At 37.0% G+C, this 14059-nt stretch overlaps 1 protein-coding gene across 7 annotated transcripts in view; it reads left to right on the top strand.

The window, feature by feature from the left end:
• Aoah (acyloxyacyl hydrolase) overlaps window positions 1-14059 on the top strand; it is a 215405-nt gene that overhangs the window by 36521 nt on the left and 164825 nt on the right. For all 7 annotated transcript variants that reach the window (XM_087196417.1, XM_087196415.1, XM_004840290.4 and 4 more), the window contains one exon: window positions 3260-3326. In XM_087196417.1, the coding sequence (XP_087052543.1) occupies window positions 3260-3326 (67 nt within the window). The remainder of the gene's footprint in view (window positions 1-3259; window positions 3327-14059) is intronic.

Here is a 14059-nt window from a genome sequence, read left to right on the forward strand (position 1 = left end):
TGTGAGAAACTGAAAGTGTAAATAAGGACTAAATGTATAATAGGTAATGTGAAATAGGAAGAAAAGGGGCAAAGGGGAAGGAAGTGGGAGGGCTAGGGGAAAGGATAGAAGGGAATGGAATTAATAGGAGAAAATGGAAAAATAGGAACAAAATCTTTGTAAATAGGGAGGACTGGAGGGGTTGAAGGGAGGGCTGGGCAAGGGTGAAAAATAAGAACCAAGAGAGACTGTGTAAAGGTGCAAATTTCCAATGATGAATGTCATTATATTGTACACCTAAAATGTACCAATAATTAGAATGAATAATCAAAAATGTAAAATAGGAAGAAAAGGTCCAAAGGGGTAGGGGTAGTGGGAGGGGCAGAGGAAAGGAAAGAAGGGAAAGGAAAAAAGATGAGAAATGGAAAAAATGGAAATAAAGTCTTTGTAAATAGGGAAGGGTGGAGGGTGTGAAGGGAGGGCTAGGAACGGGGAAAAAATAAGAACCAAGATGCATTATGTAAAGGTACAATTCCCAATGAGAAATATAATAGTGTTGTATACCTACAATGTACCAACAAAATAATTTAATACAAAAAAAAAAGAAACATCACACACACTAATACCTCTAATCTTCCCAAAAGGAAGATGAATGCTCTCTGCCTCTCAGCCAGTAATACAAGTTAATCAAAGACGACCTAATGTTGGTTTTTAAATTGTTCTGCTCCGGGCAAGCTAGTTCTACATCAGCAATACTTTAAACTTGCTTCCAAGCTGCTTTGCTCCAAATGTCTCTTATAGAATTCTCTAAATGCATAAGATGCTATAGTGAAGGGGACCAAATGTCATTTCCACATGTTTCAGATAAAGAACTTGAAATCCACAGAAGGGAAGCACTTTCCCATGGTCAGAAGGCAGTGAGTTGTGCAGGAATTTGGGTCTCTGAGTCCTGTGACCCCACACCTTCTTGAGACTCTCCACAATAGCACCCCTAAAAAAGGACCACCCAGTAGATAAAGAAAATGCAATCTATAAATACAGTAGAATTTTATATCACAATAAAGAAGAATGAACTCATGTCATGTGCAGGGGAAATGGGTGAATCTTGAGACCACAATGTTAAGTGAAATAAGCCAGACACACAAAGTTAAATATCACATGGTTTCTCTTATAATATGAGAAGGCCAAAATATAAATAAATTAAAGAACAAATTAAAGGAGAGATTGTAGGAACAGGAAGTCAGACTTTTTGGAGATGGGGAAGGGGAACAGTTGAACATTGAAAATGATCAAAATGTGATATATATGTGCATCTATTTCCCAAAACAAATATAAGTAGTATGTGTCACAACCATGTACCAATACAAAAAGGAATCCCCAGGAAGAGCATGGGTGATTTTTGACAGTTTTAGTAAGATAAAATTCACATGCCACACAATTCAACCATTTGAAGTGTAAAATTCAGTGGCTTTCCATATATTTACAAAGTTGCACATCCACCACTGCAATTAATTTGCGTACTTACTGTCACTCCCAACACACCACCTTTCCCGTTCCCTGATGACCACCCATCTTCTTTCTGACTCTATGAATTTGCCTATGACAGGCATTTCACATAAATTGAATCATATAATATTGGGTCTTTTGTGATTGGTTTCTTTCACTCAGCATGATAGTTTCTTTCACTTAGAATAATGTTTTAATGTGATTTCATGTTCAGTATGGGTCAGAACTCTATTCTTTTTATGGCTGAATAATATTCCATTGTATGGACATAAACATTTTATTTATCAGTCTATTAGTTGATGAGCAATGAGGTGGCTGGTATAAAAAATGCTGCTATGAACATTTGAGCATAAGTTTTTGTGTGACCAATAGCTAAAGAGGCCAAAACATTTTATATTCCTACCAGCGTTATATGAGGGTTCCAAAATTTCTGCATTCTCAATACTTACTACTTCTTTTATTATAGCGTATAATAGTAGGTATGAAATTATATCTCCTCTTTGTTGGAATTTGAATTTCCATGATAGCTAATGATCTTCAGCATCTTTTCATCTTTTATGTGACAATGTATATCTTTTTTAGAAAGATGCCTATTTAGGTACTTTGCACAATTTTCATTTGCTCTATGCCATTTTAACTTTGTGTTAAAAGCTCATCCACAAGCTTCTATTGTATTTATAGTTGAATGATTTATTCTTTCTTAATTATGAATTGCTCATTAAAGGAAGCTTGGTGTTAAAGGAGCTCAGGAAATGCCACCCAAATGTATGTCATTTAGTATATTAATTACCAATAGGTAAATAGAGTGAGAGATTCTGAATTTCCCTTATCTCCCTAAGTACAAATCCTTCAAAGAAACTCAGTTGTTATTAAGCCCCTGAAAATTAATTTTTATCAAGAAATTAGTGTTACTAGGATAGCATACTCTCACAAACCAAGACAAATCTTGCTACAAACATCTTTGATTCTTCTAAGGATTCATACATCTTCCCCTATAGTCATTTACTGGAGGATATGGACTGATCAAAACATATGGTGAATATTTAAATTAAAAATTACAGTCAAAGACACATTGCTATTAATACCCCTGAAAATATTCACTCGCTTTGAAGACACTTACCCCATCATTCTGGGCAATGTGTCTTTTACTGTACTAAGTTTTTGTTTCATTTAAACAAAGCATGAGACTTTAGGAGGACATCTAGATATAAGTGTGTGCATCTGTATTCTCTGATGTAGAGTGTTCTCTTCATAGGTGTAATTGTGTGTTGTTCCTATCTGTGCTCGCTCATATAGATGGCAGTGTAGAGGCCCTTGTAACATTTGGTCTTCTATCTTTGAGGTAATCACAGCAAAAAACTAGCCAAGGCGAAGTCTTCTCCCCAAAATGAATATCGGCAAAGAATATCTCCAGTAGATCCACATTCCAGATTATTACTTTAACACAATTTTTGTTTCTTTCAACCCCAAATGAGATCTTAGCCCACATTCAGATATTCCCTGCTGTAAAAAAAGAAAATAATGAAAACTCAAAATGTAACTGTATTTTTATAATAAAGTGGAGGTCTTCAGCATATATAGAAAAGTGGAATTCACATAAACCTAGACAGAAATGATATGTTAATAGATACATTCACTTTAAAATTACTAAGCCTTTTAAATTAAACACTGAAATCAGTCATTAACCACTCAATCTTAGTTCTTCATTAACTCATGTTTAAATCCATGTTTAATGTTCAAATTAATCACAATAAAAACATATTCTGTTTCTTAGGAAAACTCTTCTTGAAAACCACCTGCTACTTATTGGTTCACCTGTTTGGATCAGACATCATAAAGCTGTGAGTATGCTGGGCGTGGGGTTCTTACTTGGCTGCTGAGACACAGGAGGACAGATGAGAGACACTGCTTTCAGCTCGATGAACTCACTCAGCAGGGGTGCAGGCTGCTGCTTCAGTTCTTGTTAGCAATGGGAAATCGAACCCTGACTCAGTTTTTTGTCCTTAGGGTGAAGGCTCCCTTGAACTACAGTGTGACAATCTGGCTCAATTTCTCCCCGAGAACCTTTCAGGGAAATTTCACATGCAGTACCAAGAGTAAATGCCAATTCCAGTGGCTGACAAAGGCCATCATAATGGACCCTTCGTCTTGGGCTCCCCACCTGTGCCAGCCCTTTCTGCCTGGCCTCCAGGCCTCTTCCTCCCCTCTTGGCTGGAGTCCTGGACTCTCCACGTCCCCACCCCCTCACCATCGTCACTATCTGCTTCTCCACCAATGATCCATTATATTTCTGATTTAGTGATTTAGCTACTTTGGAAATGGAATAAATACCCAGACCTATTACCCAAAAAAAGTCTAAGACTTGGCAATCACTTAATCTCACCCCCTGGTCCCTCTTTGTCATTCTCTGTCACTTTTTCCCACCAAGTTACCATCATCCTAGATCCCACGTTCATCTTTCTCTTGGTGTCCTTATCTATAGTTTTATTATATATAAGAATATAAATTACAAGTGGGATGCTGTGGCACACATTTGTTATCCCAGCTATTTGGGAAACTGAGTCAGGAAGATTGAAAGTTCAAGACCAGCCTGGGCAACTTAGTGGTACCCTATCTCAAAATTTAAAAAGGTCGGATTTGAAGATCAGCATTCCCTGGGTCCAGTCCCCCCAGTACTGGAATATTGGAGATATATATATATATAGATAGATAGATAGATATAGATATAGATATAGATATAGATATAGATATATATCCTTAAAACTCTATATTGTTATTTTAGCTATTTCTTTAGTTATGCAGAACCTAGCACATCTGACTTATCTTTTGGTTCTCATCTCTTAAACTCATCTGCCTGTGTTCTTCTCATGTCTGTAGTTCATTCCCCCGACCACGGACAGTGCTGACTCTGTCTCTACAGGTGTCTCCCCACACCTTCACCCACCAAAGTTGGGTTGTTTTCTAGGTTTTCCCCTTCATGTGGCAGAGGCTTCGAATATAGCATCACCCTTCACAACAGGATACCCTAGAGATGTGGAATTTTAAAGCTAGAAGGAATTTAAAATAATAAAGAGTAAGGACATAGTATTTCTCAAGCTGTGTACCTGCTTCTGTCAATATTGACCTCGCTCTGTCATGCAAATTACCTATGGTGGACTGTGAGTGTTTGGGCCTTTTAATACTGCACTGACTGCCACGGCCTTCTAACCAGACTCGGGTCTGCAGGCTCGCTCAATGTCCTGCAGTTCTATAATACATGTAGTTCCACCTGGGAATGCAAGTCTCATCACAGCACCTTCTTCCATAAGGTTCTTTAAAGTCTCCACACCCTTGCAGGATTCCGACCCCACAGGCAAGACTCTTCAAGAACTGGTCCTAAGAGTTTTTCCAGGCTGATCCCTTTCTACCCCACAGGATAGCACACCCCACTTGTAGTTCTCCCTACACACCACGAGGGTTTTGCCTCAAGACCTTTGCAGGAAATGTTCCCTATGCTTGCCACTTCAAAACCTCTACTCCCAGGCACATCCTGCTTCAGCCCTCAGCTCCAGGTCCGCAGGAACCCAGCTCACTTCCCTTTTACTCTCAGTACATTGCTTTGGCAACTGTTCTCTGGAACTTTGGCCATCTGCAGGTGCAACTGACACAGCAGGTGAGCTGCGCAGGAACAAGTGGGCATAGATGTTAAAAAAAAGAATGAGCCCAGGAAGTCACCAAAAAGGGACCCACTGAGGAGTAATTCTCCTAAGATGAGTCATTCCTATTAGCACCAGGTGGGCTGTTTTGAAGGAAGACTGATGCAATAACTTATCTCCCTTCATGGTTCTGTCTGCTGTTTTGTTGTACATTCCATTCCATTAGTCACGTGTTGATAGAATTTCTCTTCTTGCAATGTGCTCTTTTTATGTCTTGATATAAATGATCAGATACAGCTCTGGGTTGATGTAAGCCCTGAAAAAAACTTCATGCTTTAATTTTATCTGAATATCAGTCTCATATTAAATCCATTTCCTAATCCAGAGGGCAGACCTCCCTTATCTCATACCATTAAGTTCTCAATAATTCATGGACTAATTATGCAACAAATATATTTCCTACCGACAGGCAGAGATACAGGCTGCTATAAAAGGGGGAACACCTGAGAACTCAGGCATTCCCAAGAGCCTTGGTCATGCAGTACCTCAGTCTGTTTGGACTTCTATAATAAAATGCTTCAGACTGAGCCATTTATAAAGAGAAAGTTGTCACTCACCTTCTAAAGGGTGAGAAGTAAAAGAACAAGGTAGTGGAAGATTCAGCATCTGGTGAGGCTCACTCTTAGCCTCATTAATGGTGCCTTTTTTGCTGCACCCTCATGTAACTAAAGAGGCAAATAAGTTTCCTTGGGGCCTCTTTTATAAAGGAGTACTAATTCCCTTCATCATCTACCCTAATTGTTTTCTAAAGGCTATATCTCTTAATACTATTGCATTAGTGATTGTGTTTCACCATATGAGTTTCAAGGGAACACAAACACTCAGGCCATAGCATGCCAGGAAGGGCTAACTGAGGAGCAGGCCAGTTCTAGCCTGTGTTCGTGTGCTCAGAGCCCTCTGTCTGCTCTGGTCCTTGAGTCTCACCTTGCTCCCTGGTATCTATTGATGTGTCCCTGTAAACCACAAACTCTGTAGTCCAAGCCCAGTCACTCTCAGAGATCAGGAAATACCTGTTTCTAAGATTCTTGAAAGAAAAATGAAAACAGAAGAAGCTGAGCTGGTCCCACCACCCGGAAGGAAGCTCCCCGGCTGCCATCCCAGGCTCCTAGGGCAGAGAAGGTGAGCCAGTCCCAGCACCCAGAAGGAAGCTCCCCGCCTCCATCCCAGGCTCCTAAGGCAGAGAAGGTGAGCCAGTCCCAGCACCAGGAAGGAAGCTCCCTGCCTTCATCCCAGGCTCCTAGGGCAGTGAAGCTGAGCCAGTCCCAGCACCCAGAAGGAAGCTCCCCCGGTCCATCCCAAGCTCCTAAGGCAGAGAAGGTGAGCCATGTGGGTGCCAGAAGCACCCCCCCCACCCTGTGGAAATGAGAAAACACATAAACAAGCCTCAAAACCAGACTTCCAGATCACCTACAGAAACCCCAAAGGGAAACGAGATGGAACAATCTGATACTCAACCACCTGGACTCTCTGAACTGGCAACAAAAGAGGATATGGGAAAAATGAAATCAGAAATAATTACTCAGATAACAGCAAAGATTTTGCTCATCGTACAAGACATGATTAATAAATCTAGACAGGACACAGATAAAAAAATAGAGGATCTGAGGAACATGATGGAATCCCAACATAGGAAACAAATGGAATCCATAAAACAGATACAAACAGATTTCCAAGAGATTAAAAACTCCCTCGAAAGTCTGCACAGCAGAATGAACCAATGTGAGGATAGAATTTCAGATATAGAAGATAAGATTGCAATTAGTGAGGAGGAAAAGAAAAATTGCTTTAAAATTGTAAGGGAACACAAGAAATCGATCCAGCAGCTGCTAGATGATGCAAAGAAGAATAACATAAGACTGATTGGAGTCAATGAAGAAAGAGGAGAGAGTGCAGATGACATAAAAAAAACTCTTCACAGAAGTGATGGCAGAAAACTTCCCAAGGAGGGGAAAAGAACTTCACATACAGATAAGTGAGGCATATAGGACTCCTGCTAGCCTTAATCAAAAAAAAATCTACACATAGGCATACAATAGTTAGGATTCCATAAATCCAACAGAAGAACAAAATTCTACAAGCAGTGAGAGAAGAGAAACAAATCACATACAAAGGAAAGCCCATCAGAATCACAGCAGACTTCTCAGTGCAAACCCTCAAGGCAAGAAGAGCTTGGAGTGATGTATTTCAAGCCCTAAAGGAAAACAACCTCCAACCCAGATTGATGTACCCTGCAAAACTATCTTTCAAAATTGATGGAGAAATAAGATACTTTCATGACAAAGAGCACCTTAGGAACTTCATGAATACTAAACTGGCACTCCAAAAACTTTTAGACAATATCCTAGGAAAAGACAATGAGGATCACAACCCCAGGAAACCCAGCAGAATGAATCCATTGGGCGTGACAAATTAAATGCAAAGAGGGAGAATCCAACAAAAAGACAAAGTCATGACAAGGCTTTTAAAACTTTGAACTTCATCTCCCTAATGAGTGTATAATTCAATCTTATTATTGTACTGATTAGTATTTTTCTGATTCTAGAGTTGCACACCTTTCCTTGTGCTATACTGGCTATTTATCATCTTCTTATGTCTACTTTTTAATTGGGTTGTCTATTAATGAGCTCTAAGAATTCTTTATATATTCTGGTCATAGGTTATATGCATTGTAAATATGGTCTATTTAAGGACTACTTTTCATTTTAATGATATCATTTAAAGTTCTAAATATTGATGGAATCTCATTTATCAATTTTTTTCTTTTATACATCATGTTTTTTGTATCCTAGGTAGTTCTTGCCTACCCTGAATTCATAAATATTTTCCCTTATAATTTCTTCTTAAAGTTTTATACTTTTAGGCTTTCTTATTTAGGTTCATAGATCCCTTCAAGTTATTTTCATGTATGGAAAAAAAGGGTTGAGGTTAATTTTTTATATGCAGATACCAGGTGTTCTAGTGCCGTTTGCTGCAAACACTATCTCTTCCTTGGCTCTTGAATTGAGTTTATATTCTATAAAATGCTAATGTTAAATAATCTTTCAAAACTCAGTGGACCATATATGTGTGGTTCTATTTCTAGATTCTCTGTTTTATTCCAATGATCTATATGTCTTTCCTTACACGAACACTGCCTTGATTACTGTAACTTTAGAAGAAGTCTTAAAATTAGGTACTAAACCTCTTCCAACACTGTTTTTGTTTTTGTTTTTGTTTTTTACTTTTCTAGGTCCTTTGTATTCCTACCTAACTTTTAAATTTCAATAACCAATTCTTCATTTATAGCAAGTATACACAGACCTGAATTTTTATATATACCTTGTGTTTTCTAATCCTGCTAAATTCAAGTACAAGTTTTAGGGCCTCCTAGAGATTTCTTAGTATTTTCTCTGTAGATGATCATTTCATCTACATATAAAGATTTTGCTTCTGCTGTCCCAATCCTATCCTAGTTGTGTCATTTTATTGCAAGACTATTTTGGTGGGGACTAGGTTTCAAAATTTAATGGACAGATAAAGAGTAAGCATATCTGCCCTTGTTCCCCACTTTAAGGAGAAAGCATTGTATCTTCTCCATTCATATAAGGCATTCTCACTGGAAATATGGAGTACATGTCTTTAATCTGTTGAGAAGTTTCTGTTCTACTTCTAGTCTCCTGATAGCTTTAGGCAGAGAAGCTGTAGAATTTAGTCCAATACTTTATCTTCAACTAGTGACAGGATCATATGGCTTTTTCCTTTCCTCTGTTAAAATGATGACTTTTGGGGGTGGATCTTCCAATGCTGAACCAACACTGCCATCCCTATAACAAAACCACTTTCTACATCCTGACAGATCTGACTTCTAAGAGTTTGTTTTGTTAAACAAATTTCTATCTATGTTCATACTTTTTCTTCTATTATCTTTATCCAGTTTTCGGTTACCACAATGCTGAGTTCCTAAAATGAGGGGAGAAGTGTTCCTTCTTTTTTCTGCTTTAATTGTTTGCTCTAATTTATCAGTTAAAATGTTTGTGAGCCTGCTGTTGTCATATAGGTAGGTTTTCAAGCTAGGAATATACTTTCTTTAATAGGTGCTATTCAAATTTTATATTTCCTCCAGAGTTAGTTTCATTAATTTGTCTTCCAAGTTACTTCTTAGAAGTTGTCAAATTTATTTCAAAAAAGATTTTTGTAATATGCTTTCTATATCCTTTTAAATTCTGTAAAATCTGTGGTAATGTCTCCTAGATCTTAATATTGTAATTAAAAAATGTGTAACTGATATTGTGTAAAAGGAAGAAAAGATCTAAAAGAGCAGGGTAATTGGGAGGGGTAGGGGAAGAGAAAAAAGGGAAAGGAAAAAATATGAGAAGAGGAAAACAAATGGGAACAAAGTCTTTGCAAATAGGGAGGGGTGGAGAGGGTGAAGGGAGGGAAAGGGAAGGGGAAAACAAAATAAGAACCAAGATACTCATGGAATGGCACAAGATCCCAATGATGAATGTAACTGTAAAAAAAAAAATGAAAACAGAATTTATAACAATTATGATTCAACTTAAATATAAGTAATGGCTTTTCCGGGTATAAAAAATATAAAACAATGTAACTGTGTTATTCATAAGCTACTTGCAGAAATTATGAAATTCATAGTACACTATAGTGTGATCCAGAAATTAAAATACTAAATTGAAAGAAGATCTTTCAACTCTGGTGATGTAGCTCTTTGGCTACAATTGATACATAAAACTTCCATTGAGAGTAATGTCTGAAGTCAGAACTGAATATTTTTCCAGAAAAAGCCTTCTGTCCCCATCCGTGCCATAGGCTTTGTTACTCTTCCCTTCTGGAAACCCTTGTTCTTTTCTTTAGATTTATGATGATAGAGATCATCATCATTGATATCATTCTACCATGATCCTAATTAAACCTACTACTTATCTCTGCCAAATATGTTGATGCCTGCTTCCCTGCATACCTCACCCCTACACAGCTACATACGTATAGGGGTACATATATATCCCTATACAGCTACGTAAAGGAAGTAAATTAATACGGGATGAGTTCCATGAGCATAGAGTTTTGACGTTACCCTTTTTTTTCTACGGATGAGTAAAAGTTGGACAAACTGAGAAATAACAATGCTTCTAATGATCCTGCAGAGAGTAAGTAAGATCAGTGGGCAAGCCACTGTCTCCAGAATTTACAAGAGATAGATGGATACAGGGAGGCGCAGCTTCCTAGGATAGAAACTGCCATAGACACTAAAGCTCAAGTATAGGAAGCTGAACTGTATTTGAGAGCCTCCTGTAAGCTAGACATGATCAAGTATAAGAGTTAAAAACTCTGGGGTAACTGTCATAGGGGTATGCCAACACTTAGGTGAATTTTACTTCTAGGAGTTTGACAGATTCTCACAATAATTATTGGAGAAAAAGAGATCTCATTTGCTTCTATGGAGGGGCATTTTAAAATGCACCAGATGGGCTGGGGATTTAGCTCAGTGGCACCGCAACTGCCTTGCAAGCACAAGGTCCTGAGTTCAATCCCTGGAAGCAAAAAAACAAAACAAAAAAAACCACCTGAGCATTCTGTTATTCTTTCCAAGTCTGCCATCAGGAAAAACTGGTAACCACAGCCTGACATCTGTGGGTTTTTTCAGACCCTGCCTGACCTAAGAAAAGAGAAATACCCAAATCCGGACAGCGATAGCCATCCTAGCCCATGTCAAATGGGTAGAAAAAACTTGAAAAGCAGTTGTGAAGTTCACAGACCAGCGGCACGGGCTCAGTGAAAGAATGAGACCTGAGCATAGTTCTCCCTGGCCCCACACTACACTGTCACTTTACTAAAGTCCTATTTACACAAGTTTTTTTTAAACCCAATACATTGTTTCTGGCTATCAAGGAAAATAACAAGGCACACTAAAAGGAAAAAACACAGTTTGAAGAGACAGAACAAGCACCAGAACTAAGCATAGCAGGGATGTTGTAATCATCCAAAAAGGAATTAAAATAATTATGACTAATATATTAAGTGTTCTAATGGATCAAGTACACAGCATGCAAGAGCAAAGAAGGAGGGAGATGGAAGTCCAAATAGAGTAATTTTAAAATTCCAGAGAGCACATGAAGAATAACAAAAACAATGACTGCTTTTGATGGGCTTATTACTAGAAATTATTAAGGAAAGAATCTCTGAGCTTAATAATATATCAATAAAAAAATTTTCAAAGAGAAAAGCAAAAGGAACAAAAAATGAAAAAAAAAATTCAATATCCAAGGACTGACTCTTGGGCAACAGCAGAATATGCAAATAATAGAATACAAAAAGAAGAGAAAGAAATAGAATACCTGAAGTAATGACTGAAAATTTCCCAAATCCAAGTCAGACTGATCCTGGAAGCACAGAGAACAACAAGGAATACAAACACCAAGCAAAACAAACAAAAAGCAAAAGAGTACAGTTGAGCATATCCTTTTGCAAACACATAAAATAAAAGATAAAGATAAAGAAAAAATCCCCAAAGAAGTCTGAAGAGGCATTATCTATGGCAGAGCAAAAATAAGAGCAACTGTACTTCTGATTTCTCCTCAGAAACAATATAGGCAAGAAGAGAGTGGAATAAAATAGTTAAAGTGTTAAGAGAAAAAAGGAAAACTCAATCAGCCTAGGCTTCTGTACTCTAAAAAATTATCATTCAAAAGTGAAGAACAAATAGACAAAAAAAGAGTGAGAACTTGTTCCAATAGACTTTCCTGGTATGAAATGGTAAAGGAAATTATGCATTTAGAGAGAAGAATAATATTGAAAGTCAGAAACTTGAATCTCCATAAAGAGAAAAAGTGCCAACGAAGAATAAAAGATGGCAAAATAAAACCCTTCCTGAATGACCTAACAGAAAACTTTGTCAAAATAATAATAGCAAGTATATATTCAATTATGTATATGTGTGTGGAATAAATGGCAGCAATGATATGATTATGAGAAGGTAAAATGAAGATTTTGTAGTCACGCTACCCACGAGGTAGAATAGTGTTATTTTTTGGTGGGTTTGGATTAGTTGTAAACATGTATTACAAGCTGTGGAACAACAATTAAAAAGAGGGAGGGAGTACAATTAACACATTGACAAGAAAATGAAAAGTAAAATCATATAACATGTTCAAAGCCATAAAAGACAGACAAATAATGGAAGACAAAAACAAGAGCAAAAACTAGGAAATAGTAACAGATACAGTAGATATTAATTCAACTATATCAGTAATCACTTTGAATCCCAATGGTCTAAAAAGCACCAATTAAAAGATAAAAAAGATTGTCACAGTGGATCATAAAACAAGACCCAACTATACGTTACATACAAGATACTCACTTTAAATATAAAAATACATAAAGTTTAAAAGTGAATGAATGGGAAAAGATATGCCATGATAACAATAATCAAAAGAAAGCAAGAATAGCTATATTAATTTTAGACAAAATAGACTTCAGAGAAAAGAAAGACATAAAAAGACCACTTCAGCCAACAACAGCAAAATGCACATTTTTCTCAAGCTCAGATGGAACATTGACTAAGATAGAACACATTCTTAGTCATGAAACACACCTTAAGAAATTTTAAAGAATAGAAATCATAGTGCCTGCTCTCAGACCTCAATAGTATTAAAATAGAAATCAATAAAAAAAAGGTAACTGGAAACCCTAAATATATGGAGATTAAACAATAAATTCCAAAATAAGATATTCATCAAAGAAACCTAAACAGACATTTTCAAGTAAATAAAACTGAAAATACAACTCATCAAAAGTTGTGAGATGAAGTAAAAGCAGATCTTACAAATTTATAGCATTGAATACAAATATCAGAAAAGAAGAAAGATCTAAAGTCAAGCATTGCAGCTTCTAGTATAAGAAAATAGAAAAAGGAAAGCAAATTGTATTCAAAGTAAGCAAAAGATAAATAAGAAAAATTAGATCAGGAAAACAATGAAACTGAAAATAGTAAAACAATAGAAATAACAATAAAGCCAAAAGCTAGTTTTTGAAAAAAATCAGTAAAATTTATAAGCCTTTAACCAGGTTAAGAAAAAACAAGAGAAAACTGGGAGTCATTGCACATGCCTGTAATCCCAGAACTCCAGAACTCTGGGAAGCTGAGGTAGTAGGATAGCAAATTTAATCCCACCCTGGACAATTTAGCAACTTAGTGAGACGTCTCAAAATAAAAACAAAAATTTTTAAATGGATAGCCATGCAGCTCAGTGAATTGTTCTAGAATCTGAGAGAGACAGAGACAGAGAGAGAGAGAGAGAGAGAGAGAGACAGAGAGAGAAAGAAAATACAAACAACTTTTATCATATTTCATAGATGTTAAAAAGATAAGTAAGGGGCCCGGGATTTAACTCAGTGGTTCCACTGCCTGCCTCAAAAGCTCAAGGTCCCTAGTTCGATCCCCAGAACCAAAAAAAAGATAAGTAAGGAATACTATGAAAAACTCTTAAGCCCCATGTTTAGTATCCTACATGAAATTGTTCAATTCCTTGAAACACAAACCACCAAAACTTACACAACAAGAAATAGAAAATAGAAAAGGCCTATATCTGTTTAAGAAATGGAATCAGTATACCTTTGAAACAGAAGCACCAGGCCCAGATGGATTCATTGGTGAATTTTACCAAGCATCCAAGGAAGAAGTTATATCAATTCTCTATAATCTCTTCAAAAGACAGTGGTTCGTGGAATACTTCCTAATTCATTTTATGAAGCTAGCATCACCCTAATACTAAAACCAGACAAAGGAATTACAAAAAAACACTGCAGATAAACCAGGTATGGTGATGCAGGCCTGTAATCCCAGTACTCTGGGAGACTGAAGCAGGGGAATTGCAAGTTTAAAC

The sequence above is a fragment of the Heterocephalus glaber genome, unplaced genomic scaffold (genome assembly GCF_053883595.1).
Source record: "Heterocephalus glaber isolate CG9 unplaced genomic scaffold, H.glaber_assembly_v1.0 deba00001610, whole genome shotgun sequence".
Classification (NCBI taxonomy): domain Eukaryota; kingdom Metazoa; phylum Chordata; class Mammalia; order Rodentia; family Bathyergidae; genus Heterocephalus; species Heterocephalus glaber.